We start from the raw sequence: 27495 nt of genomic DNA on the forward strand, positions 1-27495 counted from the left end.
ACCGCTGCTATCACAGTCCATAGCATCTCCCTATGAAAACATGGCAGCTGCAGCACTGCATTGCTCTTCTGCAGATCGAGAATAGGCAGAAAGGTATTCTTCTTCTTGGGAACCACGAAACAAACTGAGCACCGTTGCATCCACCTTTGGAAGCCTCAAGAGCACCAAGGTCTCTTCCGACAAAGAATACAACATAGTCATAGCTCTGGCTACCTTAAGGCCCACCGTCACAGCATCCCACTTCCGGACAACCAAATTCTTTACCATCTTCGGCAAAGGCTTTGGTGGGCCCCGCAGCCCCTCCAGGACAGGGTCCACTCCTGCATTGCGGATCTCCTGACAAACCACGATCTCCAGCTCATCGAGCACGCGGGGAATGAGAGGACGCAGATCCTCTTTACGAAATAATCTTACCACCCTAGTGTCGTCTCCCTCAGTGACCGGAATCTCCTTAGGATCTGTGAACCCCTTCTCCGCAATCAGCACTCCATCTGCAAGTGCGTCCATGAGATCCTCTCTAAGATAATCTCTATAAAAATCTTCCGGCTCTTCCCATATATTGTCCGCACCATTCAACTCCTCCAAGGTGTCCTCATCCCAACCCGATGGATGACCAAGCCCCAGAAGGCGAAGAAGCCCTCTTGACCTTGTTTGCACTGATGCTCTAGGCTTCGTTGCTGTACCTTGGGATTTCTGAGCGGAGGAATGCTTACTCCCTGCTCTCCATTTTGCCAGACAAGCCTTGTGGAGCAGAACAAAATCTGTGGAAAACTCATCATCCAAATCATCCCTAGCATCCTTGTGCGGTTCCCCCGCCCCTCTGGGGCAGTGGTAATAACTGTGCAGGGGAATCTCAAGGCACCCTTGCTTTTGCCTGTCTCTTCCCACCTGTAGCCAACATGGCACCGGCTCCTCAGGCCCCACCCAAGGCCTCCAGAATGGGCCATTTTGATTGGGTAAAGCGCCGGTTGCCTGGGCTCTCCAAGAAACAGGCAGCGCACACGAAGGACGTGTTGAGGCGCGATCACCTCCTTTTTGCGGGCCCGGCAAACCTTCCTGCGCTCAGCAGGAGGCGCCATTACACCACACTCGTCGCAGTCTGCCCGTCAAATACTGTGCTTACAAGCCCCACTGTTGCCAGCACCCAAAACACAGTCCCTTGACTTTAGAAAGTCCCTCCCGATGCTCCAGCCGAGCTGGGGGCTTCCTCTGTCAATCCCCATTCCAGTGCCGACACAAGGATGCAACCCCAAAAGCAGCCGACTCTGCATCTTGCTATCTTCCGTTTTGTTTTTTTTAAAGCAACAGCGAGCCTTGCAACAAAAAATGAATACTCTCCTGCTTCTGGCTGGGGGGAGAGAGGCTTCAGAGAGGACCAGGACCCCTAGCTGTCAGCCCCCTCTGGATGCTGAGGGTTGAGCCAATACAGGGATCTCCAAATCCGCCCCCCCGCTCAACCATGAAGGAACCCAACACCTCAGAGAGCTTCCACAAAGTCCTTTGTGCTATTCTCTTTTATTTCTTTCAATCTCTTTCCTCTATTTATTCTTTTTTTTTTTTTTTTTTAACCCCAGACTACAGGTTTGCACCTCTACCATCTGCTAGAGACAGAGAAATACTGAGGGACTGCAGATGGCACTCTCTGTTATGTAGCAGTGCCAGAAAGAATTTATTCTCTGCCTCCATCTGCTGGAAAGGATGCAAAATCCACTTGTCTGGCCTGATCTGGGGTATGAACAGAAATGCCCAGTACCCATGTCACTTCCTGTCTCAAGGTTCCCTAAAATGGCTCCTGTCTTTGAATCACCTGCAGGGGGAGCCTCCGTTCCCAGGTCCATAGGGCTGAGCCATATCTGTAGTCTGCCGTAGTTAAAGCTGCAGTCGTGTTTGTATCAACCTGGCCGAGGCCACAGGCGTGGGGACTCTCCAAAGTGCAGACCTCGAGCAGTCATGGCTCAGCGCTCTCATGTGACCCTGAATCTGTTTGGGAGTTGGTTTTTTTTTTTCAAAAACAAACTTTGTTTTCGTAGCTGTGTTGGCCCCTGATTTCGTAAGCCTTTGCAGTAGGTTTCACGCCAGCTACTGCTTTCGAAAAAAAACAAGACAACCGGGAGCAGGGCAGGAATTAGAAAGCTTGGGCAAGCTTAAAATCGGATTCCAGCAGCTCTGCCTGTCTGTGTGTGACCTCCCCCGCACCCGGCAAAATTCACAGGAGGAAAATTTTTTTTTTTAAGTGATCTTTAAAAAAGTTAAAAACCTGTGAACCAAAGTATTCTCCACGTGTGTAGCCAAAGAAGGGACAGGGGCTGCTGACAGAGGGGGGGACCCATGAGGCAAGAGGGAGTCCCCAGCCCAGTTACTCACAGGAAACTGGAAAAGTCGGACACACTCTGCTTGAAGGAGATGATAAAGGGGGGGGGAGGGGGGTCTCACAAGGACCCTAGTGTCTTATCTCCTGCCTCCACTGGGCTAGTCCAAGGAGATGATGTCAGGACGAGATCCCGGAAGCCCGGCGGTGCTGCCACTGCTGCTGATGGCCCCGCCGTGGCCCTCTTGGAGGGAGGTAGTGGAGACGATGCTGCTGATCCTGCCGCTGGCCGGGCTGGAAGCTCCGTGGGACCCCCCCCATGATGGGGGCCAGCGGGCTCATGTAGTGGGTGGGGGTGCTTCTGTACTGGAAGAAGTGACTCAGGGTGTCCTGCTCGTCCAGGGAGGTGATGACGGAAGGGCTGTAATGCTGCTGGGAGGGAGAGAGAGAGAGAGAGAGCTCAGGGGGAAGTAGCAGATATGCAGAACACGCTCCGGCTCTTGCTTTACGGCTTCCCATCTCCCTCCCGTCTTAGGGTGGCCGCCCGTTCACTAAGCGTGTCCCTGCCTTCCTCCCCACCATAACGGCCGCAGCTCTCCCCCCCCCCCCCCGAAAGCCCTCTGTGTCTGTAAAGTTCACGGCTGCCCTTCCACCTCCATCGGCCCCGAAGGCGGTTATCGTACCTGGCTCTCGTTCTGAAGGAAGGAGAACAGATCCAGACCTAGGCAAGAAAAAAAAAAACCAAAACAAACAGCCAGATCAGTGAGAGAGAAGTTTAAGCATTACGCAAACGCCTAAAGAAGCTGCATTTCCCCCCAAGAAGATGTTCCAGGACTGGAATTTCTTGCTGGAGTTTCTCATCGGTCACAATTCGGGCTATTCCTGTCAGCCAGACGCCCCCCCCTTCTCCCCAGGCCTCTCTGCACAGATGTTCTGTGTCGCAGAAACGTGGGAAGACTGAACTAAGATTAGGAGAATGGCCCTGATCGAGACAGAAAGGGGGGGGAGAGGAGACAAACAGAGAAAAATCACGGTTTCCATTCTCTCCGGAGTCCAATCCCGTTGCGTGATTTAATACTTCTGAAACGTGCGAGCAGCCACCCCCGGGACGGAGGGGCAGGCGCATCACTCTGCACTTCCCACAAGGAAAGCAAGAAAGGGGGGCCCAGGCCCGAAGAGAGAAAATGCTAATGTTCACAGAAAGAATCAGTGGCAGAGTCCCAGAGATCCACTGTGGTCCTCCGGAAACCCCTCTTCCCACCACTCCCTGCCCCCCCCCCCACCCAAAAAAAAAACCAACCTGATCCGGGTTTTAGGAGATGCACAATGAATATGCATGAGATACATTTGCATACGCTGGGCCTAGAATTAGGTTTGATGAATGCAAGTATGTCTGGTGCATCCCGAAAACCAGTCTGGCTTGGAGGAAGGCCGGGTTCAGGACCACAGCTCCATCCACGAGATCCCAACCGCCTTTCCTTCTAACGGTATTTATCGCTGATGGTGGGACCAGCAGCAGCTGCGAATGTTGTACCCACTCTCTGCATTCCCCCCCCCCCTCCCCCTTATCCAGTAATGACACGAGGAACCTTTATGTAAGACCTAAGAGTGTCTTCCAGGCAAGAGGACAAATGCATCGGTTAGCCATGGTCACCTCTGTTGAGGCCTCATAAGTAGACGCCAGCCATAGCTGAGCTGAACTTCAAGATGAAAGCAAGTTAAATATTTTGCTAGGGAGATAAAATGAAAACAAACCTGTCCCGTCCACTCCAAAAGACATCCTCATATCTACACCCATTATAGATAAAACATTGCAGAAGACGTGGAGATAGATATTCGAACCCTGGCTGGCTAAGTAACTTAGCCCAGATCTGCTCACTGCCCGCCCACAAATTGGCCAGCTAATTAGATAGCCAGGTAACGCCTGCTTATCTGGCTATCAAGCGCTGAACGCCCTTTGAATATTAACCTCGTGATGTTTGTATGGCAGGGGGGTGGTAGGGGAGGAAGCGATGGAGATGGGAAGAATATCCTCTTATCGCTGGAGTCCCTTGGAGGTTTATAACTAACATGCCAAGAGCCAACGGGGTTATCGTCAACGTCTTGGCAGACAATAAGCGTACATCAGAGAGTCCAGCAGAAATATCACCGGCTCCCCAGGAGCCCGTGCGGCAATGCGGATAATTGATCGGAACCAGTCGTGATGCTATAACCTTAACCCCCTGACCCTGCAGAAGGTATCAATGTAACAGTATTCAGGGCAATTAGGAGCCAAGTCTGGCCTCTTGAGTATTCAACATTATCAACACCCCCTGGAGGTACCTCCTATGGCCCTCTTACCTTGGATTTCTGAGGGCATCTGGTAGGACGGGAGGTATTCGGGGATCGGGAGGCTGGACAGGTAGTCACTGCCAATGGTCGCCATGTGAGGGCTCCGAAGCACAGAGGAGGGCTGAAGGTTGACATTCAGCACCCTAAAACAGAAATTTCAATTAGCATGGGCCACTGCAGGCTGTGAGACAGATCAGTATCGAGGCCCCCCCCCCCCTGCAAGGGGGGAGACGGAGGGAGAGTCTCACACTGCACCCCCAAACCACAAGGAGCAATTAAAATCATCCACATCCTACCGCAGAGGCATTCTCCCCGCCAACTCTGCGAGACCATTTCAAATTGAACTGATCTTTCTGCCCAACTGAACTATAAAACGTTATAAGAAAAAAATAAAGCAATTCCATCAACCATCAATTGTCACTGTTCAGGGGGGTCACTAAAAAACTAAAGTCTAAATCATAAGACAGGGAGATCCAATAGAGCTCATAGTCTGGGGGCAAGGCCCAGCGCAGCGGCCTCACACTCCTGAAGGACCAACCTAGCATCCCACTACTCATGTTACAGGACTGGATGGATAGAAAGCCGCAAAGGTTATCTGCATCTACTACAAGACTCAAATACAGGAAAAGTGGTCCTTACCTGCTAATTTTCATTCCTGGAATGCCGCAGATCAGTCCAGACAAGTGGTTTGTATATCCCTACCAGCAAGTGGAGTCAGAGAACAATTAGAACTTTGCAGTCCCTCAGAATTGACCTGTATCCAAGCCAAACTTGAGTGCCAACACAAACCTCCCCTATCCAGGGGCGGAGCCTCCCTGAACTGGAGCACCCCCTTCATCCAACAAAGAAACCAACAACCTTGTAACCCTACCGGTTCCGAACATATACACACATTCATTTCAGTCTGAGTCCACAACATTCTTTTAAAAATATGGGGACAGGTCTCTGGACTGATCTGTGGTATTACAGGAATGAAAAGTAGTAGGTAAGAACCAATTTTCCTTTCCTGTTCATATCCCAGATCAGTTCAGAAAAGTGGGATGCACCCAAGCTCCCCTACACTGGGCGGGCAACCAAAAGACCCACTTATAACACACACTCTCTAAGCATAGTCTCGTCCGGTGCCCGAACATCAGCTGGTAATGCCAGGTGAAAGTCTGAAGACCACACTGCCATTCGACAGATCTCCTGAGGCAATATCAACTGACAGTCCGCCCAGGAGACTGCCTGCACCCTAGTTGAATGTGCCCGCAACGCAGCCCTTGCAACTTCCTTGCTTGCAACTTCCAGCCCTTGCAAAAGGATTGGATAAGTTCTTGGAGGAGAAGTCCATTACCTGCTATTAAGTTCACCTAGAGAATAGCCACTGCCATTAGCAATGGTTACATGGAATAGACTTAGTTTTTGGGTACTTGCCAGGTTCTTATGGCCTGGATTGGCCACTGTTGGAAACAGGATGCTGGGCTTGATGGACCCTTGGTCTGACCCAGTATGGCATTTTCTTATGTTCAACCAACGAGCAATTGCAGCTTTAGATGCCTTATTTACTTACTCCACCAAAAAAGACAAAGTGATGATGCAAACGCCAAAAACTGTTAGTGACCTTCAGGTAGCATAACAGAATCCGCTACACATCCAATTAAGTGAAACTCCCAAGATGGTGGCATTTCCAAAGCCTAGTTCAGAAACACAGGAAGCTCCACCATCGTTAATATGGAATGAAGAAACGACCTTCTCAAGAATGAGGGCACTTTACGCAGCGATACCCCATCATCCGTAATCCTCAGGAAGGGCTCCCAAAGGATAATACCTGCAGCTTTGAAATCCACCTGGCTGAACAAATTGCCACCAGAAACACTGCCTTCAAGGAAGATCCTTCAGGGACGCGCCCTGCATCAGCTCAAAAGGAGCTTCACAGAGCACTCACGCAACCAAGTTTAAGCTCCACCCTGGACACATCCTGTGCACTGCAGGTCTCAAATGTTTGACCTCCTTCAAAAAACGCACCACACCCAGCTGAGATGCCTTGCAGCTTACCTCCGAGACAAGCCAAGGCCCCTATTTGAACACGAAGCGAATTGTAAGCCAACCCTTTTGTCAAGCCCTGCTGCAAAAAGGCTTAAGATGAGGGAAATATCCACTCGCAAAGAATCCAGTCCTTCCTCCACACAGCAGGACTCAAACACTCTCCGCACCCTGGCAGAAGTCATAGACGTGGACGGTCTTCTGGCCTGAAACAAAGTGGTAATAACCAACTCCTAGTATCCCTTCAATCATAAACGTCACCTCTCAAAAGCCAAGCCATGAGACGAGATCTGCCCGATCCAAGAAGATAGGCCCTTGCCGCAGCTGGTCTGACGGGACCATCTACCACGAGCCGACCACGAGCGACATGGCCACTCCAGCGCTACCAACACTACCCTTCCTGTATATCTGTCTAGGCACTGCAACATGCAGCCTACCAGGGGCCATGGAGGAAACACGTATAGCAGAATCCCCGTTGTCCAGGGAAGAACCAGAGTGTCTATTCTCTCGCCTTTGACCTCTCTCCGGCGACTGAAGAATTGAACCACCTTGGCATTGTTCTATGACGCCATCAGGTCCAACTGTGGGTTGCCCCACCTGGCCTGAATAAGGTCAAAAGCCACTACTGACAACTCCCATTCCTCTAACTGTTGTCTGCTGAGAATCTACCTGTCCACTCTGGCTACATGCGAAGCCACTATCCCCTCCAGATACCGCTCCACCCAGCCAAAGAGCTCCTGGGCCTTGAGAGCCACCCGTGGCTCTTTGTCCCACCTTGACAACTGATATAGCCTACCATTGTTGCACTGACAGAGAACACTCTCACCGCTCGCCTCCGGAACTGCGAACTGCTCTGGTTTCCAGACAATATACCAGGCTGCTTCAGCCAGCGACCACAGACCTTGGGTAGTCTGCCCCTGGCACCACCACTCAGTCCGGAGTCTCCAGATGTTTCCATCTGGAACCGTGGTACGCGTAGCGCCAAGTTGACCTTCTGGAGATCCAGAATAGGCCTGAATGTGCCCTCCTTCCTGGGCACCACAAAATAGATGGCGTTTCTGCCTTTTTCTCTTTCCGACGGAGGCACCAGCACATTGTCCTCTAGCTCTTGCAGGCGGCACAATGTCTCCTGGATGCCTCTCGCTTGCTTTGGAATACGTAATTTTAAGGCATAATCATCTCTTGTGTCTAGAACCCACTGGTCTGACTTGATCTTGGTCCACTCCCCATAGAAATGGGTTAATCTCCCCCCAACTGCTTCCACACGGGAGAGTGGCCCGGTCCAACTTCATTAAGATGCTTTCCGGCTCTGGTCCTTTGACCGGAGCTCTCTCTGGGAGTTCTGCAGGACCCCGGCGAGGACTGATGCCATCCAGAGGTCTGCTTCTGCCCTGAGGCTGAAGCCCCTTTGCTAGAATGAAACCGCCTCACATCTCAAAAGCGAGAAAGCGGTGGAAAAGTCTTCCTGATGACCTTCTTGTCCACCGGCAGCTTATTCCCCTTTGCCTCCTCTAAATACTTCATCAACTGTTCCAAGTCCTATCCAGACAGCAGCTTTCCCTTAAAGGGAAGATTACACAGTTACAACTTAGACCACACATCCGCTGACCAACTGCACAACCACAGGAGTCTTCGAGCCGCCCCTGCAGAGATCATGTTCCTAGCCGACGTGAACACTAAATCATAGAGCGTATCTGCCACATAGGCCATCCCGGCCTTCACTCGGGCCACCTGCCTGGAATTGTCCACTGGAGCCTGCTCCTTCTCCTGCACCTTCTGCATCCAGCGCAAACAGCCCCGTTGCATCAGGCTACCACAAACTGCCGCCTGGAGATTCAAAGCCGAAACCTCTAGCATCCTTTTTAACTGGATTTCTAGCTTTTGGTCCTGAACAACCTTCAGTGCAGATGACCTTCCTGCTGGGATGGTTGTCTTTTTAGTGACCGCTGAGATCGATGCATCTACCTTAAGTAGTCTCAACAGATCCAATGTTTCCTCCATCAGCGGATACAATTTTGCTGTTGCCCTGCTGACCTTCCAGCCGGCCTCCAGAGTATCCCACTCCCGGTTCACCAATTTCTTTATCTTTTTGGAAAAGCCTTCGATTGACCTCTTAGTCCATCTGGGACCGGGTCCACCCCCCCTCATTATCCAAGTCCTCCTTGGAGATTTTAATACCTAGCTCTTCCAGGACCTGAGGAATGAGGGGTCTCAACTCTTTTGTCCAGAACAAACTTCGGGTCATCCCCCTCAGAAACTAGAACCTCATCCGGGTCACCCACACCCTTGCCAGCTCCTGGATCTGCATCCAGATTTCCATCCACAAGATCGTCCTTGGGGTCATTTGCGGGATTACCTCTCACATCTAGCAAGTCATCAGAGTCCTCTCAATCTCTGAAACTGCTGTTCTCCTCTCCCAAGGCACACCCCAGTTCCAGGCAATGGAGGAGACTCCTCGACCTTTGGGCAGCCATCCTAGGCCTTTTAGGGGGGCACTGCAGCTTCCAGCCAGGGGCCGCTTCCCCCCCCCCCCCACCCCCTGTGCCCCTTCTGGCCAAATAGGCCTTATGAAGGAGTAGCATGAAATCCACAGAAAAATCTTCTATATCTACATCCTCCTCACATGGCACATCTTCCTCAGGCTCCCCTCCACAACCAAAGTCCTCCAAAGAAGTCAAAACCATTGGAGAAAGCGGAGGAGGGGAATCCCTGGGTTCCCCAGAAGCTGCTTGCCTCCTGCCACGTGCTTCATCAAAACCTGAGGTGTCTGCAACCCCTCCAGGAGCTTCTGGCACTGGCCCTGTCGAGCGAGTGACTCTCCTCGAACCTGCTGCCACATCGGAGGCTCCTTCCCCTCCCAATGCACAGCCCATGTACAGGGCTGCAGCACTGAGCAGACCCTGACACGAGCTGCAAGCCCTACAGGCTCTCCCGCACTGCAACACTGGCACCATTAGCACTGACCACGTGGCGCTGCTCCGCAAGCAAAAAAAAAAAACAACGGCCCGAGTCAGTTTCTCTGAAAGGCCCGGACCCACGACACTGTCATGCACTCAATGGTTCCTTCTCCCTCCCCATGCAAGCACAGACACCACCCCATCCGGCCTCTGCACCTTTAGTTATTTACTTTTAAAGAAGCAGCGTCCCCTAAGAAAAAGAAAGGGTATGCGTCCCTGCTCTGGCCAACGGAGGAGTAGGGAAGGCTTCAAAGGGAACGAGGGATCCAGGGCCCCCTGGCTTTCAGTCCCTCTGGATACTGCAGGCTGAGTCAGGCCAGGGATCACCATGGTCCCTGAAAATGCCCAACCCCTCAAGTGAGCTCCTCAATTTCTTTTTGTCTTTTACTTTTTTCTGGGGTTTTTTTTTGTTTTTTTAAATCTCTCTGACTGTAGGTCTGCACCTGTATCATCTGCCGGAGACAGAGAAATACTGAGGGAATGCAGGTGGCACTCTTGGTAAGATAGCAGTGTCCCAAAGGTTTGTTCTCTGCCTCCATCTGCTGGTAGAGATGCATAAACCCCACTTGTCTGAACTGATCTGGATATGAACAGGAATGTTAGATTTAAACACTCTGCTGGCACTGGATCCAAGCTTATTCAGACAGAAAGTGTAATCCTAACACTATGCTGGGTCAGTACTGACTAAGAGGGAATAGTACCCCCTAATAGCAAGCTTAGACACTGGGTCACAGTACTGGATCAGAGGGAGGAGTGTCCCCTAACACCATGCTGGGACACTGGGTCAGTGCTGGATCAGAGGGGAGAGTGTCCCCCTAACACCATGCTGGGACACTGGGTCAGTACTGGATCAGAGGGAGGAGTGTCCCCCTAACACCATGCTGGGACACTGGGTCAGTACTGGATCAGAGGGAGGAGTGTCCCCCTAACACCATGCTGGGATACTGGGTCAGTACTGGATCAGAGGGAGGAGTGTCCCCCTAACACCATGCTGGGACACTGGGTCAGTACTGGATCAGAGGGAGGAGTGTCCCCTAACACCATGCTGGCACACTGGGTCAGTACTGGATCAGAGGGAGGAGTGACCCCTAACACCATGCTGGGACACTGGGTCAGTACTGGATCAGAGGGAGGAGTGTCCCCTAATACCATGCTGGGACACTGGGTCAGTACTGGCTCAGAGGGAGGAGTGACCCCTAACACCATGCTGGCACACTGGGTCAGTACTGGATCAGAGGGAAGGAGTGTCCCCTAACACCATGCTGGACACTGGGTCAGTACTGGATCAGAGGGGAGAGTGTCCCTAACACCATGCTGGGACACTGGTCAGTACTGGATCAGAGGGAGGAGTGTCCCCTAACACCATGCTGGGACACTGGGTCAGTACTGGATCAGAGGGAAGGAGTGACCCCTAACACCATGCTGGGACACTGGGTCAGTACTGGATCAGAGGGAAGGAGTGTCCCCTAACACCATGCTGGACACTGGGTCAGTACTGGATCAGAGGGGAGAGTGTCCCCTAACACCATGCTGGGACACTGGGTCAGTACTGGATCAGAGGGAAGGAGTGTCCCCTAACACCATGCTGGACACTGGGTCAGTACTGGATCAGAAGGCGGAGTATCCCCTAACACCATGCTGGGACACTGGGTCAGTACTGGATCAGAAGGCGGAGTATCCCCTAACACCATGCTGGGACACTGGGTCAGTGCTGGTTCAGAGGGAGGAGTGTCCCCTAACACCATGCTGGGACACTGGGTCAGTACTGGATCAGAGGGAGGAGTGACCCCTAATGCTATGCTGGGACACTGATCAGTACCTGGCTAGCCTCACATCAAGCACAATCTCTCCGGCCGTGATTTAAGTCCATCAGGAGAAACAGGAACATCTTCACAAACTGAATCCTCTCGCCAGTGAACCAGGAATCTGTTGCTGAACTGGCTGCATGAGCAACTCCCCCTAGCCATTCGAAGGGGTTTAAAGGTTACCACCCGCGTGGCTGGCATACACATCACGCTCCGAACACCCTGAGAAAGGGGTTAATGGAAGAGATGCCCTTACCCCTTGGGCCCTGTCGTGGTGGGAGAGGCTGTGGTCGTGACCAGGCATTGCTTCTTGGAAGGAGGTTCCTCTTCGTCGGACGAGCTTTCCTGCGTGAGGTCTATCACCTCAACTCTCTTCTTTCCCTCTGAGGCCTGCTTGGTGTCGGCGCTCATGGTGTAGAGGTTGCTGCCTGCAAGGAGACGAGGCAAAGTCGAGGTCACCAGGCTCCCCTCAAAGGCTAGCACAGCACAGTCTGGCTACGGTCATACCTTACCACTCCTGACCCCCCCTTGCCCCCACCAAAATTCTTTTCACAGGTTGTTTGTTTTTTGTTTTTTTTTACGGCTAATCTCTGGTTCTGGCTCCACCGGAGCTTTATTGCCCCTCCGGGCTGAGCTCCCTGCAGAAGGCTGCGAGGAGATTGCCCCTCACCACTGTCCCTTTACTTGGAAGCCCAGCTAGCCTGACCATCGGCAAAAGGTGGGGGGCGCCGTATATGCCCCACGGAAAGCTAGAGTCTCCGCAGGCTGCGGGGGACGCCATTTCTGGCACAAGGATCACCCCACAGATGCCGTAGGCAGGCAAAGCTTTCCCCCCCCAGCAGAGCTGAAGACGGCCCCCCTGACTCCAATCATCAAAGCCGGTGAAGATCGCCCTACCCTGAATAAGTCCCACCACTGAACCAAGACAAGGCCTTGCGGCCTGCAGAGGGTCTCCCCAAGTAAAGAAGAGCCTAGCGTTGAAAAAAATTAAAAACTTTTCTGCGAGGTCATTCCAACCCCTTCTAAGAGTTTGGCCAGCCCAGAAGGAAGCTGCCCCGCACTGCTAGCTGTGGAAGCCCCTCACCTTCCATGCTGCTGTATCCCGACGGCTGATAAACCTCCTGCTGCTTCTCCCTCTTGGGTTTCATGGGACACCAGGAACCATCTTCCGTAAACTGGATCTCGTCGCAGTCAGTGCAGGAGTTCAGGATTTCCATGAATAGCCTGCAAGGGCGAACCCAGGTGCCTTTAGCACCTCACGCAGCGCCGGTGCCGTGCCCTCCCCACCCCCCCCAGGGAATGACAGAAATCGGAGGGGGAATCTGTGGTGTCCCAGCCGGCGGACAATGTGGACCTGCTGTCATGTGACTCCGCTCTGGGCACTCACAGCGTATTCTGGTTACTTTAAGTGCAGGCTTAAAGGGAAGCAGGAACTACAACCCCCACGGCGCTCTGGGGCAGACGTTTAAAAACCCGAGTCCATTCTAAAGTCTCTCTCCAGAATCTGGGGCCGCTCGCCCCCCCATCATCCCTGCGTCGTGCACCCCATTTCACCTACTGAGACTGCAAAGGAAGTCTCAGACCACATTATACGGAGACGTTTCCCTCCCCAACGAAAACATTAAGAGGTCCTACAAAATACGGATATTCAGCCAAGTGAGGTAAGAAAAAGAAAAGGGCAAAACGTGCCCAGTGAGCAAACCCGACCGATAAGGCAGATCATCTTTCTGTGTCTCATGTGACGACCGGGAGAGATCCCTCATGCCAACCCTTCCTCCCCCCAAAATCTCTTTCCTCGCTGTCGCAAAGCACAGAGAGATGGCTCTGTCTAAAACCTAAAGGCCCCTGGCTCGATCCCGGGTTTCGGCACCATAACCGTCAAAAATCTATCTGATAGGACTTTCGGGGTTGGCTTTTCACTCCTGCATTAGAATAACGACACTCAAAGCTGCTGCAGTTAGAAGTCGCTCTTTCTTTCTGAATTGTGCACAATGAGAACCATAAGAATCTAAAGCAGTTCTGTTAAAAGCTGGAACATGTCACTTATTTACACTCTATGTCACTTATTTACACTCTGTCACTTATTTATTTATTTACACTCTGTCACTTATTTATTTATTTACACTCTGTCACTTATTTACTCTGTCACTTATTTATTTACACTCTATGTCACTTATTTACACTCTATGTCACTTATTTATTTATTTACACTGTCACTTATTTATTTATTTACACTCTGTCACTTATTTATTTACACTCTATATCACTTATTTACACTCTGTCACTTATTTACACTCTATGTCACTTATTTACACTCTATGTCACTTATTTATTTACACTGTCACTTATTTACACTCTGTCACTTATTTATTTACACTCTGTCACTTATTTATTTATTTACACTCTATGTCACTTATTTACACTCTGTCACTTATTTATTTATTTATTTACACTCTATGTCACTTATTTACACTCTATATCACTTATTTATTTATTTACACTCTGTGTCACTTATTTACACTCTATGTCACTTATTTATTTATTTACACTCTGTCACTTATTTATTTATTTACACTCTGTCACTTATTTATTTACACTGTCACTTATTTACTCTCTATGTCACTTATTTATTTATTTACACTGTCACTTATTTACACTCTGTCACTTATTTACACTATGTCACTTATTTATTTATTTACACTCTATGTCACTTATTTACACTCTATCACTTATTTACACTCTATCACTTATTTACACTGTCACTTATTTACACTATGTCACTTATTTACACTATGTCACTTATTTATTTATTTACACTCTATCACTTATTTACACTCTATCACTTATTTACACTCTATTTTATGCAAAGCCAGTGAATCTCCGTAATAGGCATGATCATCATAACCTATCACTTTTATCATGTCATTTTACTTATTGTTGAACTATGTAATTTTATTTTATTTGTTGTACTTCACTTAGCACAGGGGGGTCTGCTATGGGTGATAAAAAAATGATATTAAATACATCTGCTTCAGTAAGACGCTGCCTTAACACAATATTTTCTACCTTGACCTATGAACTGCTCGTTATGCTATCTAAAATGCGCTGGCCTCAAACCCGTTAGGGTCCTTCTCATTTCCACAGCCGCATTTTAAGGGATGGAAGGGGGGGTGGGGGGAGAGCATGGCGCCCTGGCTAGGAGGGGGAAGCATACCCATCGATTATCAAGGTGTCGTAGGGCGCCTTCTTGTCACACACGGGGCAGGTCCAGGTGGCTTTCTTTTCGTTCATCTGCAGGTAGAGGGCAGCGTCGAAGCACTGAAGGTGGGTGCAGGTCACGGCCCGGCAGGGCACAGTCAGGCGCATTTTCCCCAGCTGAGAAGGGATATGTGGGGGGGGGGGAGAGAGAGAGAGGACACAAAGCCAGCAGTTACTAGAAGATCCCCCTTTAACCCGCACGCTTCCTCTAAGGGCTGGTCGGTGTCGTCGGTCCACGGATACACTTGCTAGCCAGGGGCCAGACCTGAAAATGACTCCCTCCCCGGGGGCTGCTACATTTTTAAGCAGCCGCATTAAAGAGATTTCACAAAATTATCAAGCTGCTTGTTTCTCCCACGTTCTATTTATTTTGGGGCCTACCTCTCACTGTCCTCCCTTCTTTTGCCATATTCCATTCCGCCCCCCCCCCCCCCCCAGTAACAAGGCGTGCAACCGTTAGTGGTGCTACCCCCATATTTAACAGCCTCCCTTCGGGGGCCAGCCCAGTGGCTCAGAGCAGAAAGTCCCCGAGTGGGGTCCTTCCCCTACGTGGGTCCAAGTGCAGGGCCGAGGACGGTGGTGGTGGTGGTGGAGGGGGGTGTGGGGTGTGGAGGGTCGGTTCTCATTGTAATGGGCAGAGCAGCAGGGTTTTCCCCATCCCCAACGGCAGGAAAGAGGCAGTGGGAGAGAAGCCACTGCCGCCCGGCAGCAACCGTTCTCCTGAGCCACCACGAGGAAGAGTTTAAAAAAAAAATGAAAAGGTGACGAAAGAAAGCGGGTGATTTTCCCCCAGCTTCTAAACTTTTTTTCCCCCCCAGACCATCCCCGCCCCCAAAATTCCTGCAGCGTAACCCGGCAATACCGTTTACAGGCCCCTGAAATACCCACCGGACACATCAGCGAAACGCGTAAACTCGTGGTGGCGATCTCGCTGTCGGGGTCTGCTGTCAGTTTTTCTTTGACTGAAAGCAGAAGGAAAGAGGAAAAAAAAAAAATTGGAAAAGGCATTAACCGGAAAATAAAAAAGTGCCATTAGGACGACAGAAGAAAGAAAAACAAATTCCTCCTTCCCTGTCCCATCTCGCACCAACGAACTTTTGATATTTTTCTCTCCTTCTGCCTTCCTACATGCAAGCCAAGCCAAGCGCTGCAGCGCCTCCCTGTGGCTGAGGGCAAGGACTGCAGTTCCTGCAAGAGCTATTTCCCTGGGTAGCCACCGGGTGACAATGTGGGCATTTTCTCAGGCCGTGCCGGGAGCTGGAGATAAAAGGGACAAAAAGCTGGAAGCTTTGAACGCCTTCTCAAGAGAGTTATACTCACTCAGGGCTCGGGAATGGTCGGGGTTACGGATCCCTTTGGCTCTCAGCTTCTGCAGGAGGGTTACCGAGGTCAGCTGCTTCACAAGGTACACGGACAGAGAGTAGTTCTTTCAGAGAAGGGGAAAAATAACAATTCTTATTTACTGGGGGCGTTCTCGCTCCACAGCCTCTCCCCCAGCCTGAGTAACGGGAGGCAAGTCCCGGGAATTAAAGTTGCCCATCCACCCTGCAGAGCAGCAGGTGTTACCGCCACTGGGCCAGCTCAGGAAAAAATTGTTTGGAGGATCAGAACTGTTCCAACACCATCCCCAGAACACCCAGCGTAAAAAAACGATCATCATAAATCAAAGTCAAGTTCCAGCAAAATATCCTCCTAAGTTTGTCCGCCCAACTATTAAAAAGTGCAGCACTCACCCTGCCAAACTCGGAGGACCAGTTGACCACGATGGTGTTGGGCACGGTGGATGAGAGCCGGATGAGAGGCGAGATGTTGATGGGTCGGCTCGGCCTCTTCGGCTCAGCACCGTTTTTGGTCGGAGGGAGGGTAGCTCTGGGGAAAAGCCAAGAGATGTCTACCTGAGTCGTCTTTCCCCACCCTTCATGGAACCAGACAAGCGAGGAGCACCTCTGCCGGCTCTGTAAGGTGCTCCGATTCTGCTGTCACTACACACCCTCAGGGCTATCTGCTTCCACCCGCCATTAACGTTTAAAGCAACGCTCAGGCTGTGCTCTGAAAGGAACAGCTTGGGAAAATAAGAACGAACATCACAGGAAAAGGAGCCGTGACCCACCCTCCAATAAACAGGTATCGGTTTAGCAGGGTGATGGAAGCGAGCGGGCCGGAGTTCGGGGAGTGCGGTCCTATATTTTTAATCGGCGTGAGCAGGACACCTCTTTCTGAGGTAGTGGGGGGGGGGGGGGGGGGAGCGGGGAGGCCCTTCTGACCAGCATGCCGCATGCAGAACAGAATCTGATCGGGTCTCACTGCACACACGAGATCACCCGTGACACCACATCCCGGACCGAGCAGAACCGGTGAGTTGCGAGATGTTTCATCGCAGAGGAGGTGTGGGGAGAGCTTTTATTTATTTATTTATTTTTTAAAGAACACGGCAGACAAATGTTTAATTCGTGCAAGACGCACACTAGGACCAGCTGAGAGGAAGCACCTCACAGCGCGGAGAGAGAGAGAGCAGCTTCTTTCCACCGTCTGATGCTACTCACCGGCAGCGGACAGAGTTTTCCGTTCACTTTGACAAACAGGTTAGGCGGGAAGTAATCTTCCTGCGGACAACTGGTCTCACACAAGCAAAACCTGCGTTGAGAAAGAAGAAATGAGGAGGTCATTTCAAAAGGTTTGTGTGTGTAAATGGAGTTTTGAAAATTGCTGCAATATATTGGAGCAATTACCTACCTGATAATTGAATTTTCCTTAGTGTAGACAGATGTACTCAGGACCAATGGGTTTATGCTCTCCTGCCAGCAGATGGAGACGGAGTCAGGTTTCAAAGCTGACGTCACCCTAGATACAACCCTGCAGTGACCTCAACCCTTCAATATTCTCTTCAAAAGCCATCGAGGACACACTATTGAAAAAACGATTAAAAACGGATAACCGCAACTGTATTCAACCAAACAAACGCTGAATTCCAGGAAGATTATGGATGCCCTGATCTAGGGACTGGGCGATGGCTTACCCGTAACGTTTTGGAATCGATATTCATTTCAAGTACGATTCCTTGGCACTGTTCTTGGGCAGCCGCGAGCGGGATGCAGAGTCCATCTGTCTAAACTAAGGAAAACGAAATTATCAAGTAAGTAATTTCTCCATTTCCTAGCGTGAAGCAGATAAGGCTCAGGACCAATGGGATATACAAAAGCTACTCCCGATCGGGGCGGGAGGCTGCCCTCGGTCCAGTTATCACAGCTTTTGCAATGGCTGCGTCCTCTCAGGCCTGAACGTCCAGGCGACAGAACCTGGAGAAGGTGTGCTAGGAGGCCCACGTCGCCACTCGGCAGATATCGACGGGAGACAGCAGTTTAGCTTCCTCCCGGGACCTGCCTGAGCCCTGGTGGAATGAGCTTTAACCTGAAAGCGTAATGGCTTCCCTGCCTCCACATAAGCTCCTGTGACCACCTACTTAATCCAGCAAGCTATGGTAGCCTGCGAAGCTGGATCACCCTGTCCCCTTCTCCCATGAAGAACAAACAAAGGGTCCGTCTTGCACACAGATTCTGAAAGTTCCAGATACCGCACCAAAAGCCTACTGACGTTTAAATGGCGGAAGAGGCGGTATTCTTCCGCATCCTTGTGCCTAGAGACGGCAACGAAATGGACTGATTCACATGAAACTCCGAGATCACCTTGGGAATAAGAATGGAACGGTACGAAGCTGTAACGCTCCCGAGGTCCTCCGGAGGAACTGTTCCCGACACAACAGTGCCTGTAGTTCAGAGATGCGATGAGCCAAGCCTATCGCCAGGAGGACACAGGGTTAACAGGCGTAAGGGCAGACTGCAGAGCGGATTAAAGGAGGGCCCTGCCAAAACCTCCAATACCAGATTAAGATTCCACAAGGGAACCGGAGGCCCCTTTTAGAAAAACGGGCCATGTCCGGATGCGCCGACAGGTGGGTTCCATTCACCTCGCCTCTGAAACAGGAGAGAGCCACTACATGGACCTTCAAGGAGTTGGGTCCTTTATTCAAGCCGTCCTGTAAAAATTCCAGGACCAGAGGAATTTTGACCGTCCGAGGGGCAACACCACCACGTTCCTCGCACCAGGCCTCAAATATTCTCCAGACCCGCACATACGCTAAGGACGAGTGCGCGAAGCAAGGTGGTAATTACAGCCGCCAAATATCCACGCTTCATGAGGTGAGCCCTCTCACGAGCCAAAATTGAGTCGGATCCTCGTGAAGGACCAAAATTGAGTCGGATCCTCGTGAAGGACCAAACCTTGCTGGAGCAGATCCCTGTACGGTGGGAGGCACAGGGGGCCGCTATCACTGAGGCCATGCCTCTGGCTGAGGTATGGACTAGGTCAGAGCTCGCGTCAGCTAAAAAGGCAGCATCAGACTCCATAGCTTCTCTGGAATACACCCCCAAGTCATCCACCTCTCTAGAGAGGAGCAAGCCACCAGGGCACAGCAGGAAGCAATCTGTAAGGTCATTGCTGTCACGTCAAAGGCTTGCTTAAGGTTGGACTCCATCTGCCTATCATGTGCATCCTTTAAGGCTGCTTCTCCCGCCACTGGGATAGTTATTCACTTCAAAACAGCGTAGGCCAGCGCATCCACTTTAGGGAAATGCAAGTGTTCTCTCACCGCCAGATCCAGTGGGTACAGAGCTTCTAATGCTTGACCACCTTTACATCTTGCTTCAGGGGCATCCCATTCCAGGTCAGTCAACTCCCGGATGGCTTCCAGTACCAGAAAAAAGCAAGAGGCTTTCCGTAGAGACACCAGAATGGGATTCTTCTTAGGTTCCGTCATGGAGTCCACCCCAGGAACTCCCAATATCTCCTGAGTCTGGGAAATCAGGGCCAGCAATTAGTCTCTACGGAAAAAATGTAACATGGTCCGATATGGTTCTAAACCTGGAAGGTTTTTTCCATCTTCCAAGGAATCTGGATCCCCTTCATCATCCGTGCAGTCCAAGTCCCTGCCAGGAACACCCTTGGTGAGGCGAGGCATGGCTCGAAGTCTGCCGATCGGGCTGGGAGAGGGAGGCCTTACCGGCTGTGGTTCCGTCCGGTCAGGGGAAAGTAAAGTGGACTGAGCTTGTACGAAGGCTTGGAGACCTTGAAAAAATTCCACCCAAGAGAAGGCCGCTGGGTCCATACTTAGCCCAGGATGAACTGGAGTACGCGCCGCTGAATTTCCCTCTCCTACGGAAGACCCAGCCCCGGGATTATTCAGATCCAGGGTGCTTCCGGTTAAGGTTGTGGCTGACCCATCCTCAGAATGGGGACAACTGGGCTTGGTAAAGTCTGGGGAGACCAACTCTCCCTGGGCTTCCTCACAGTGCTGACATAAGTAAGAATCCAGGTCAGACTGAGTAGCCCTAACATGACAAGCGGTGCAGAGAGAACGGCGCTTATGTTTCTTTGTTGCCAGGGCCATTAGAGTCGGCAGTTGTGAATTCAGCCAGCTCGTGCTAGAAGAGTTTTGTGCACACAGATTTCGGGCACCTAAGTGGGCCGCGGCGGGGCACACGCACAGCCCGTGCAATCGAGAATTCTGCGACTAAATAGTTGAGCGCGTACAACTGCGCGCAAAGTTATGCACATACGTATGCACGCAATGTTGTGTGTGCACTTGTGCACACAGCGCGTGCGCAGAGCCGGCATGCACCGCGTGTACCGACTCCGTATGGAGGGCAATGCAAGGCGCACAAAACTGCGCGCAAGATGGTGCTGACGCGGCCTACCGCGCAGTGTGCCAACTAAGCCTGAAGCGGGGCCTAGTTTCTGGGGGTCACTCAACCCGCTCGGATGTCCACTTCCCTTTACTTCTACGGATCAGGAACGACGTCGGTCTGGTGTGCCGAGCGAGGAGACCAGAGGAAGCCTTACCGAAAGCCCTCCATCATCTCTGAACGGGAAATCCTCTTCTTCTTTTTTTTTTTTAAACTTACCTGGTCTCAGCGCTTACTGGCTGAGTACAGAGATGATCTCCGGCTAGGAGGCAGATGACTTTGGCCGTCACGGCCGTGCTCGGCTTCCTGCACCCACTGCTTCAGCAGCAAAGTCCATGCCAGGAACCGGCTACCAGACCAAGGCACACCCCTGAGGGATCTCGGAAATCGCCTCAGGAATTCTCAACTGGGGGAGGAACCTTTAGGTATCACCGCAGGAGAGCGGGGCTCAATCTTCAATTTAAAGGTAGAATTTCTTCTTCAAAAGCGTCCAGCGATCCCGATAGAAAAAGCAAGTCCACATCTGCTAGAAGACGGAGAGATAATGAAGGGCTAAGGTCACTGCAGGGGTGTATCTAGGGTGACGTCAGCTTTGAAACCTGACTCCGTCTTCATCTGCTAGCAGGGAGCACATAACCCATTAGTCCTGAGTCCATCTGGCTACACGCTAGGAAAGCTACTGTTATGCACATCGCTCCTTTAAAAATTCACTCCTGAGTGACACAGTCAGGGATAATATTTATTTATTTATTTTAAACATTTCTATACCGTTTTACCAGTAATGTTACTGTTCAAAGCGGTTTACAATAACAACATAAAATAAGAGTAAAATTAGGTAATAATAAAAGCCGAAAAACAAGAAATCAAAAGTTACACACAAAAATAAAAACAAGAAAGCTATAAAGTAAGAATAAAAATTACAACAGGGGAAGTTATCAATAATATAACTTATCGTGGTATAAAAGAAAAATTGGCGTCTATTTTATAAAAACACAAAGAGTAGAAAAACATAGGAAAAATAATTGACTTAAAACATTTATGTAACTAAACAAATATTAAATATACAATATTCGTCTGAAATTGTTATTCCGGACTAAGAGTGGCCATATCTTTAAAAGCTATCTGAAATAGATGAGTTTTCAGTGCTTTTTTAAACTCCTTTGCGCTATGTATTTGCCTTAGAGGGTTCAGCAAAGCGTTCCAGAGTGTGGGTCCTACCACTGAGAAAGCTCGGTTTCTGGTTATATTTAATGTAGCATTTTTTGGTGATGGTACTTCCAACAGGTTTTGTCCTGCTGACCTGAGATTTCTCTGGGGTTTATAAACTCTTAACAAGGAACACAGCCAAATGGAGTCTGTATTATTTAGTAGTGAGTGTACCAAGGACAGAATTTTAAACTGAATTCGATATTTGATTGGCAACCAGTGTAAGTGAAACAATACTGGGGTGATGTGTTCTTTTCGAGAAGTGCCTGTAAGTAGTCTAGCTGCGGAATTCATGATTAATTGCAAAGGTTTAGTGGTGTTCTCCGGTAAACCAACATATAAACTGTTGCAATAATCCAGTCCAGTCAAAATCAATGCTTGTACAATGGATCGATAATCACGAAAAAATAAAAGTGGACATAAGCGTTTCAGCACGTGAAGTTTGAAAAACAAATTCTTCACTGTTTTTGAGATGTGTTGGGATAATGATAAGTTGGTGTCCAACCACACACCTAAGTTTTGTGCCAGTTTCGTAATTGGAATTTCATCGTTGCCTAATTTGATACTGGTAGGGGGAGCGTTTGTAGAGTCAGATATAAAACTGAGGTAGAGGAGTTCTGATTTCTTTCTGTTTAATTTCAGCCGATTGTGGGCCATCCATTGCTCAATTGTAGTCATATACAATTGAATTATTGCAACTGTGTCCGTCCAAGAGGATTTATAGGGGATGAACAATTGTATGTCATCTGCATACAGTTTGAAATGAACATTCAGGGATGCCAAAATTTTACACAATGGAAGGAGATAAATGTTGAATAATATGGGGGAAAGTGACGAACCTTGTGGAACACCTGTGGACTGTGAGTATTTTTGAGAAGAGCAGGGGCCTATGTTAATTTGACATATTCGGTTAGAAAGAAAACTTTCGAACCATTTCAAAACAGTAGATTTAATACCTATTAGTTGAAGGTCTGAAAGTAATATTTTATGGTCTAGCGGGTCAAACGCTGCAGAGATGTCTAAGAAAATTAGGAATCGAATCCTCTAAGAAAGGTATCAAATATGCACCAGGGCCAGGATACAACACCCACAAGCTGAGTGATACAGTCGGGATCATATGCACCAGAGCCGGGATACAGCACGCACAAACTGAACAATACAATCATGGATAATACGGACCAGGACAGAACACACACATGGAAAGCAATACAATCGGGGGATTAGCATATTCCTCTCGCTGACTTTTCACAAGAAAAATCCATCTCTCCCTGGGCACTTTACCTTAATTGGACCTGGACAGTGTAGTCACACTTGGGACCTGGTAAAATTTCTCTGAAAAGATAAGAGGAGTGCACAGTAACTCTTTACCGTTTTAAGCACAAACTCACTGAAGAACAGTATGGTAAGCACAATTTCCTGCTCTGAGAAAAAGCCAAAAGTTGTGTTATGCAAAGACAAACCCAACCAGAAGCTGGAATTCAGCACCCGCCCGCTAACTTACTAATTTAAACGATATTAAGGGTTTCCTTGGCTCCTCTCGTCCAAGGCAGGCTCGCTCTCCTCTGGTAATATTTCAGCCACAGGCATGCAGCCACCTCTGAGGTGGGTGGGCCTGGCAGCTCCTGCTGGTGCTGGGACTTACATAAACAAGATTTCCAAATCCCCGTGCTTCCGCTCCAACCCCGCCTCTTGGGGGGCGCGCGGTGGTTTTCCCCCCACATCGCTTTGTGTCTCTTTCTTGAAACACAACTTAAATCTAATGGCCACGGCGCGGTTCCTTCTCTGTTTGTTACACAGCTCAAGCAGCTCGCTTGGTGATCGGTTTCCACCTCAGAGGTGGCCGCCCGTACGCGTCTGAGGAAGTTGGGACCTTATTTCCCCGCAAGGCATAAATGTTTGTAGTATGAAAATCTCAGTCAGAGGGGCTTGTCGATCCCCCCCGCCCGCTCGGTTAGGGGTAGTTAACATTTTCAGCAGCGCGTCTTTCCCTCCCAGGGCCCACCAAAGACACCTGCGATTGGGCCTCCCCTGCGCGGAGCTCCTGGCGTCAGTCACCTGGACGTGAAGACCTGCTGGACTTGCTGGGGAGTCAGGGCGAACGTGAAATGGGCTTCCTCGAATCTCTGATTGCTGGTGGATGCTGTGGACGGAAACACAGGGGGAGGGGGAGGGCGCAAAAGAGTTAAAAAAAAAAAAATCCGAAAAAAACCCAAAAAAAACCAAAACAACCCACCCCTCCCATGACTCCCACTAACCTCCCCCACTGCCAGCCAGTGCCGGCGTTGGAGCCACCGCTCCTCTCAGAAATCGGAGCCCGGCGCACCAGGTCGCAGCCTCAACAGGGGGAAAGCAAAATGGACGCAGAGTAAAACCCGGTCCTTGGAGCTCGCATCGTGAATTTTCATGGCCGATGCCCTGTGGGGTAGTTCGCGTGGACCCGCCATTCCAACTCAGCCAGGCAAACAGAAGGAGCTACCGGGTGACTCCAGGTTACCTAGGACAGCTTAGGCCCCCACCGCGCGTATGATGAAGAAAAGCCAGCGTACGCCTCCATGCAATGGAAGGGGGGGCAAAGCCAGGACTGGCTTGGCCTTCCCAGGGCGACACGGAGCCACCCGGTCTCCGGCACGGGCACTTACCTAGCGTGGTGGGCTTGATCAGCTCGTCGTAGACGTCGTAGAAGGGAAGCCTCTTCATTTTGACATCCGGGTGGACGGGGTGGATGGGCGAGGAGAGGTGCTGCAGGTCGGCTTCGTGCTTGAGCCCCAGCAGGGGCAGAGGGGGCAGCACGGAAGAGGACACGGCGCCGGCGTCGTACGGCAGGTGGCAGACCGTGGCGCCCCTCTGGGACAGGGCGGCGGAGGAAGGCAGCGCCCCCGCCTGGACGTGGACCATGGGCAGGTCGGAGGGGGTCAGGGCCTTGCGGGGGAAGCGGCGGCGGTAGAGTTCTTTGATTTTCATCTGGACGTGGGGGCTGCTGCCGGCCTTCAGCAGATGCAGGGCCCTGGACAGCAGCTCGTGCTTTCTCCCGCTCTTGTTCCTGCCAGCGAAGCCCAGTAGCACCTGCAGCTCCGACACCCTAAAACTCATCACCATGTGCTGAGGGGGGGGGGGGGGGGGGGGAGAAAGAGGGTGGTGAGATGAACAGGGCCTCTGAGGGACGCTTTGGGGTGGGCACGCACACACGGGAAAGGCCGCGGCCCTAACCCTCCGACTAGTGGGAGAACAATGGTCCCCCCTCGGGGAGGGCAGGAGAGATGCGGTCAGCCCGCTAAACCCCTGCCCTGTAGGTGACCCCCATGGTAAGACCCATCAAGCAGACAGCTGGATAACAAAGCTACATCCAAGTGTGGCCGGAGCTACAGCATGCAAGGTTTAAAAAAAAATAATAATAATAATGCACCGCATGCGCACCTACTGACTACTGGCACCAAGTCAGAATGGAAATGGAAGCCTTTAAATAGGGCCTCCGATTGTAGGTTTTAACTGAAAAACCCTGATAAAGCACCCCCAATGCAAAAAAATAAAATAGGTATTTATTGAACACTAGAGAAACTTCCCCTAGTAATCTCTCACCACACACCCAACCCTTTGCCTCCCTGAATCCTCTGCTTTGTTTTCGTGCTTTTTCTACAGAAAGTGATTCCTCAGCTGCACAAATGTATGCATGTTTGATTCGACCTGGTCAAGGTACCCGACCATGGCACCTGCGCTGCGAAAACGCCCATAAAACACCAAAGTTTGGTGGTCCCAAAGAGCTCCCCCACCCCCACCCCGATTAGCTGGAAAATAAAACCGCTGGATTTACAGTTTATAAACAAGCTGAGATCAGAAGCCAGGCTTCAGGCCTTGGAAGGGAGCAGCAGCCAAGGCTTCAGGCCTTGGAAGGGAGCAGCAGCCAAGAGGTGGGACCATGTGCCAGGAGTGGGGGGTGGGGGGGTGACCTCAGCTTGCCGGGACGCTCAGCCACCCCCACCCTCCACGGCTGCTCAGTTGCCACAAATCATTGCTTCCCCTGGGACCTTCTCTAGTCTCGGGGCCCGTGCCCCCCTACCCCTCGATTTGGAAATTGTTGGACCAGAGGCCTTACAGACTCCCATGCTTTTTATCAGACAGGTCGGAATAATTATCCAGAGCAAGGACGTCAAGGACCACCGAGGGTCCCGTCTTCAGCGGTGGATGCCCCATAGCCGACGACGGGAGCTGTGCATCGGAGGGGCACATAAACAAGGAATCGGCAGATCGGGATAAAATGCCACCTTGTCTGAAGGGGTATCCAGCCACGCTTGGGTGGTGTTGAAGGAAAACTCATGATGTTGGGGGGGGGGATGACATTCTCTGGCAGAAGCCTCACGTGCGCCAGGTCTCTGTACCTGCGGTGGCGGGGAGAAAGGAGAGCGCTCGGTGCACCGCAATTCCGGGGGGGGGGGGGGGGGGGAGGACCTCAGAGCCTAAATTCACCTCCAGCACTGGCAAGCTAAGCAAAAGTGAGACAAGTCTGGGGAAATAATTGTCCATAAAAAAAAAAAACAAAATATTTCCGCCAGTCCACCAAATGGCAAAAAAAAAAGCGGGCACTGCCTGGCAGCAGAGGTTCCCTCTGATCTCACCACGGGGTGGAGGGAAGGGAACAATATTTTTGGTGGGGAGTGCAAAAGTATTTCAATTTAATTCCATTTAGAAAAGAGAAAGTCCTTTTGCCAGTTCCCCTATACCAGGTCAGCTGCTCCCCCCCATACCCTCCCTGCCTTTATGTCAGGCAATGCCCCTCCCTTTAGCTCAACATCACCTAATGTACAGGGGAAGGGCACAGACCCAGCTCTCTTCTCCCTCTTATCATTTTTACCAGGGCTGCTGACCCATAACCACAAACTCCGGGTGATCCGCCCAGCAATTTCACATAGGAAGCCGCTAAGTGCAATTTTTGGGGGGTGGGAGAGCTGCTAATTGCAATAGTGGGGGAGGGGGGCCGTCATCCCATAATCTCAATTTCAGGGAGTGCTGCCCGTTTATCTCATTTTTGGGAGGGGAGTAGATGGTGCACTACCTTAGGATCCCCTTTTTGAGGAGTGCTGCACGGAATTTCATTCGGGGGGGGGGCAATTGCTGCCCTTTAATCCCATTTTTGGGGTGCACCGCCACCCCATTAATCTCGTATATTGGGGGGGGGGGGAGCGCACTGACTCATTAGAATAATTTCTGATGCAGATGTGGCCACTTCACTTTGCAGTTTGTGTTTTTTGGAGGGGGACTTGTCCCGTTCTCCGGTCGCCTCATACATTTTTTTTGGGGGGGGGGGAACGCACACCCGCGCGAGTCGGGGGTCCCCGGAAGTCTCGTGTTTTTGTGGGGCGGGGAGGGGGAGGTGATCTCCCTTTCCTGGCTCAGGCCGCGGTGGCCGAGACCACAGCGCGGGAAGCGGCGGGGGTGCGCGCGATGCCCCTGCCCTTCCCTCTCCCTCTCCGCCCCCCCACCGCCGCCGGTACCTTGAGCTCGGCCGCCTCCGCCATCTTGAGACCCGGCGGCGCCGAACGGGAGGAGGGAGGGAGAGAGGCGGGGACCGGCGCCAAAGACAGAGCGACACCCACCGCACTACACACCCACACTACACATTCCTTAACAGTGATACACACAGCCCCTAACACACAAATACATACACCACACATTCCTTAACAGTGATACACACAGCCCCTAACACACACACATACACACAGCCCCTAACACACAAATACATACACCACACATTCCTTAACAGTGATACACACAACCCCAACACACAAATACATACACCACACATTCCTTAACAGTGATACACACAACCCCTAACACACACACACATACACACAGCCCCTAACACACAAATACAT

At 51.0% G+C, this 27495-nt stretch overlaps 1 protein-coding gene across 1 annotated transcript; it reads right to left on the reverse strand.

The window, feature by feature from the left end:
• Positions 1-1109: 1109 nt before the first annotated feature.
• Positions 1110-27386, reverse strand: PIAS3 (protein inhibitor of activated STAT 3). Its single transcript, XM_029580404.1, is given in 15 exon segments — positions 1110-2625; positions 2627-2737; positions 2992-3029; positions 4649-4782; positions 11683-11854; positions 12511-12650; positions 14641-14801; positions 15573-15646; positions 16005-16110; positions 16418-16551; positions 17224-17318; positions 22910-22960; positions 23684-23768; positions 24268-24727; positions 27115-27386. Coding segments are annotated over 15 exon segments (2097 nt in total). The 5' UTR covers positions 27295-27386; the 3' UTR covers positions 1110-2469.
• Between the last annotated feature and the right edge of the window lie 109 nt (positions 27387-27495).

This window comes from Rhinatrema bivittatum, chromosome 16, assembly GCF_901001135.1.
Source record: "Rhinatrema bivittatum chromosome 16, aRhiBiv1.1, whole genome shotgun sequence".
Taxonomy (NCBI): Eukaryota; Metazoa; Chordata; class Amphibia; order Gymnophiona; family Rhinatrematidae; genus Rhinatrema; species Rhinatrema bivittatum.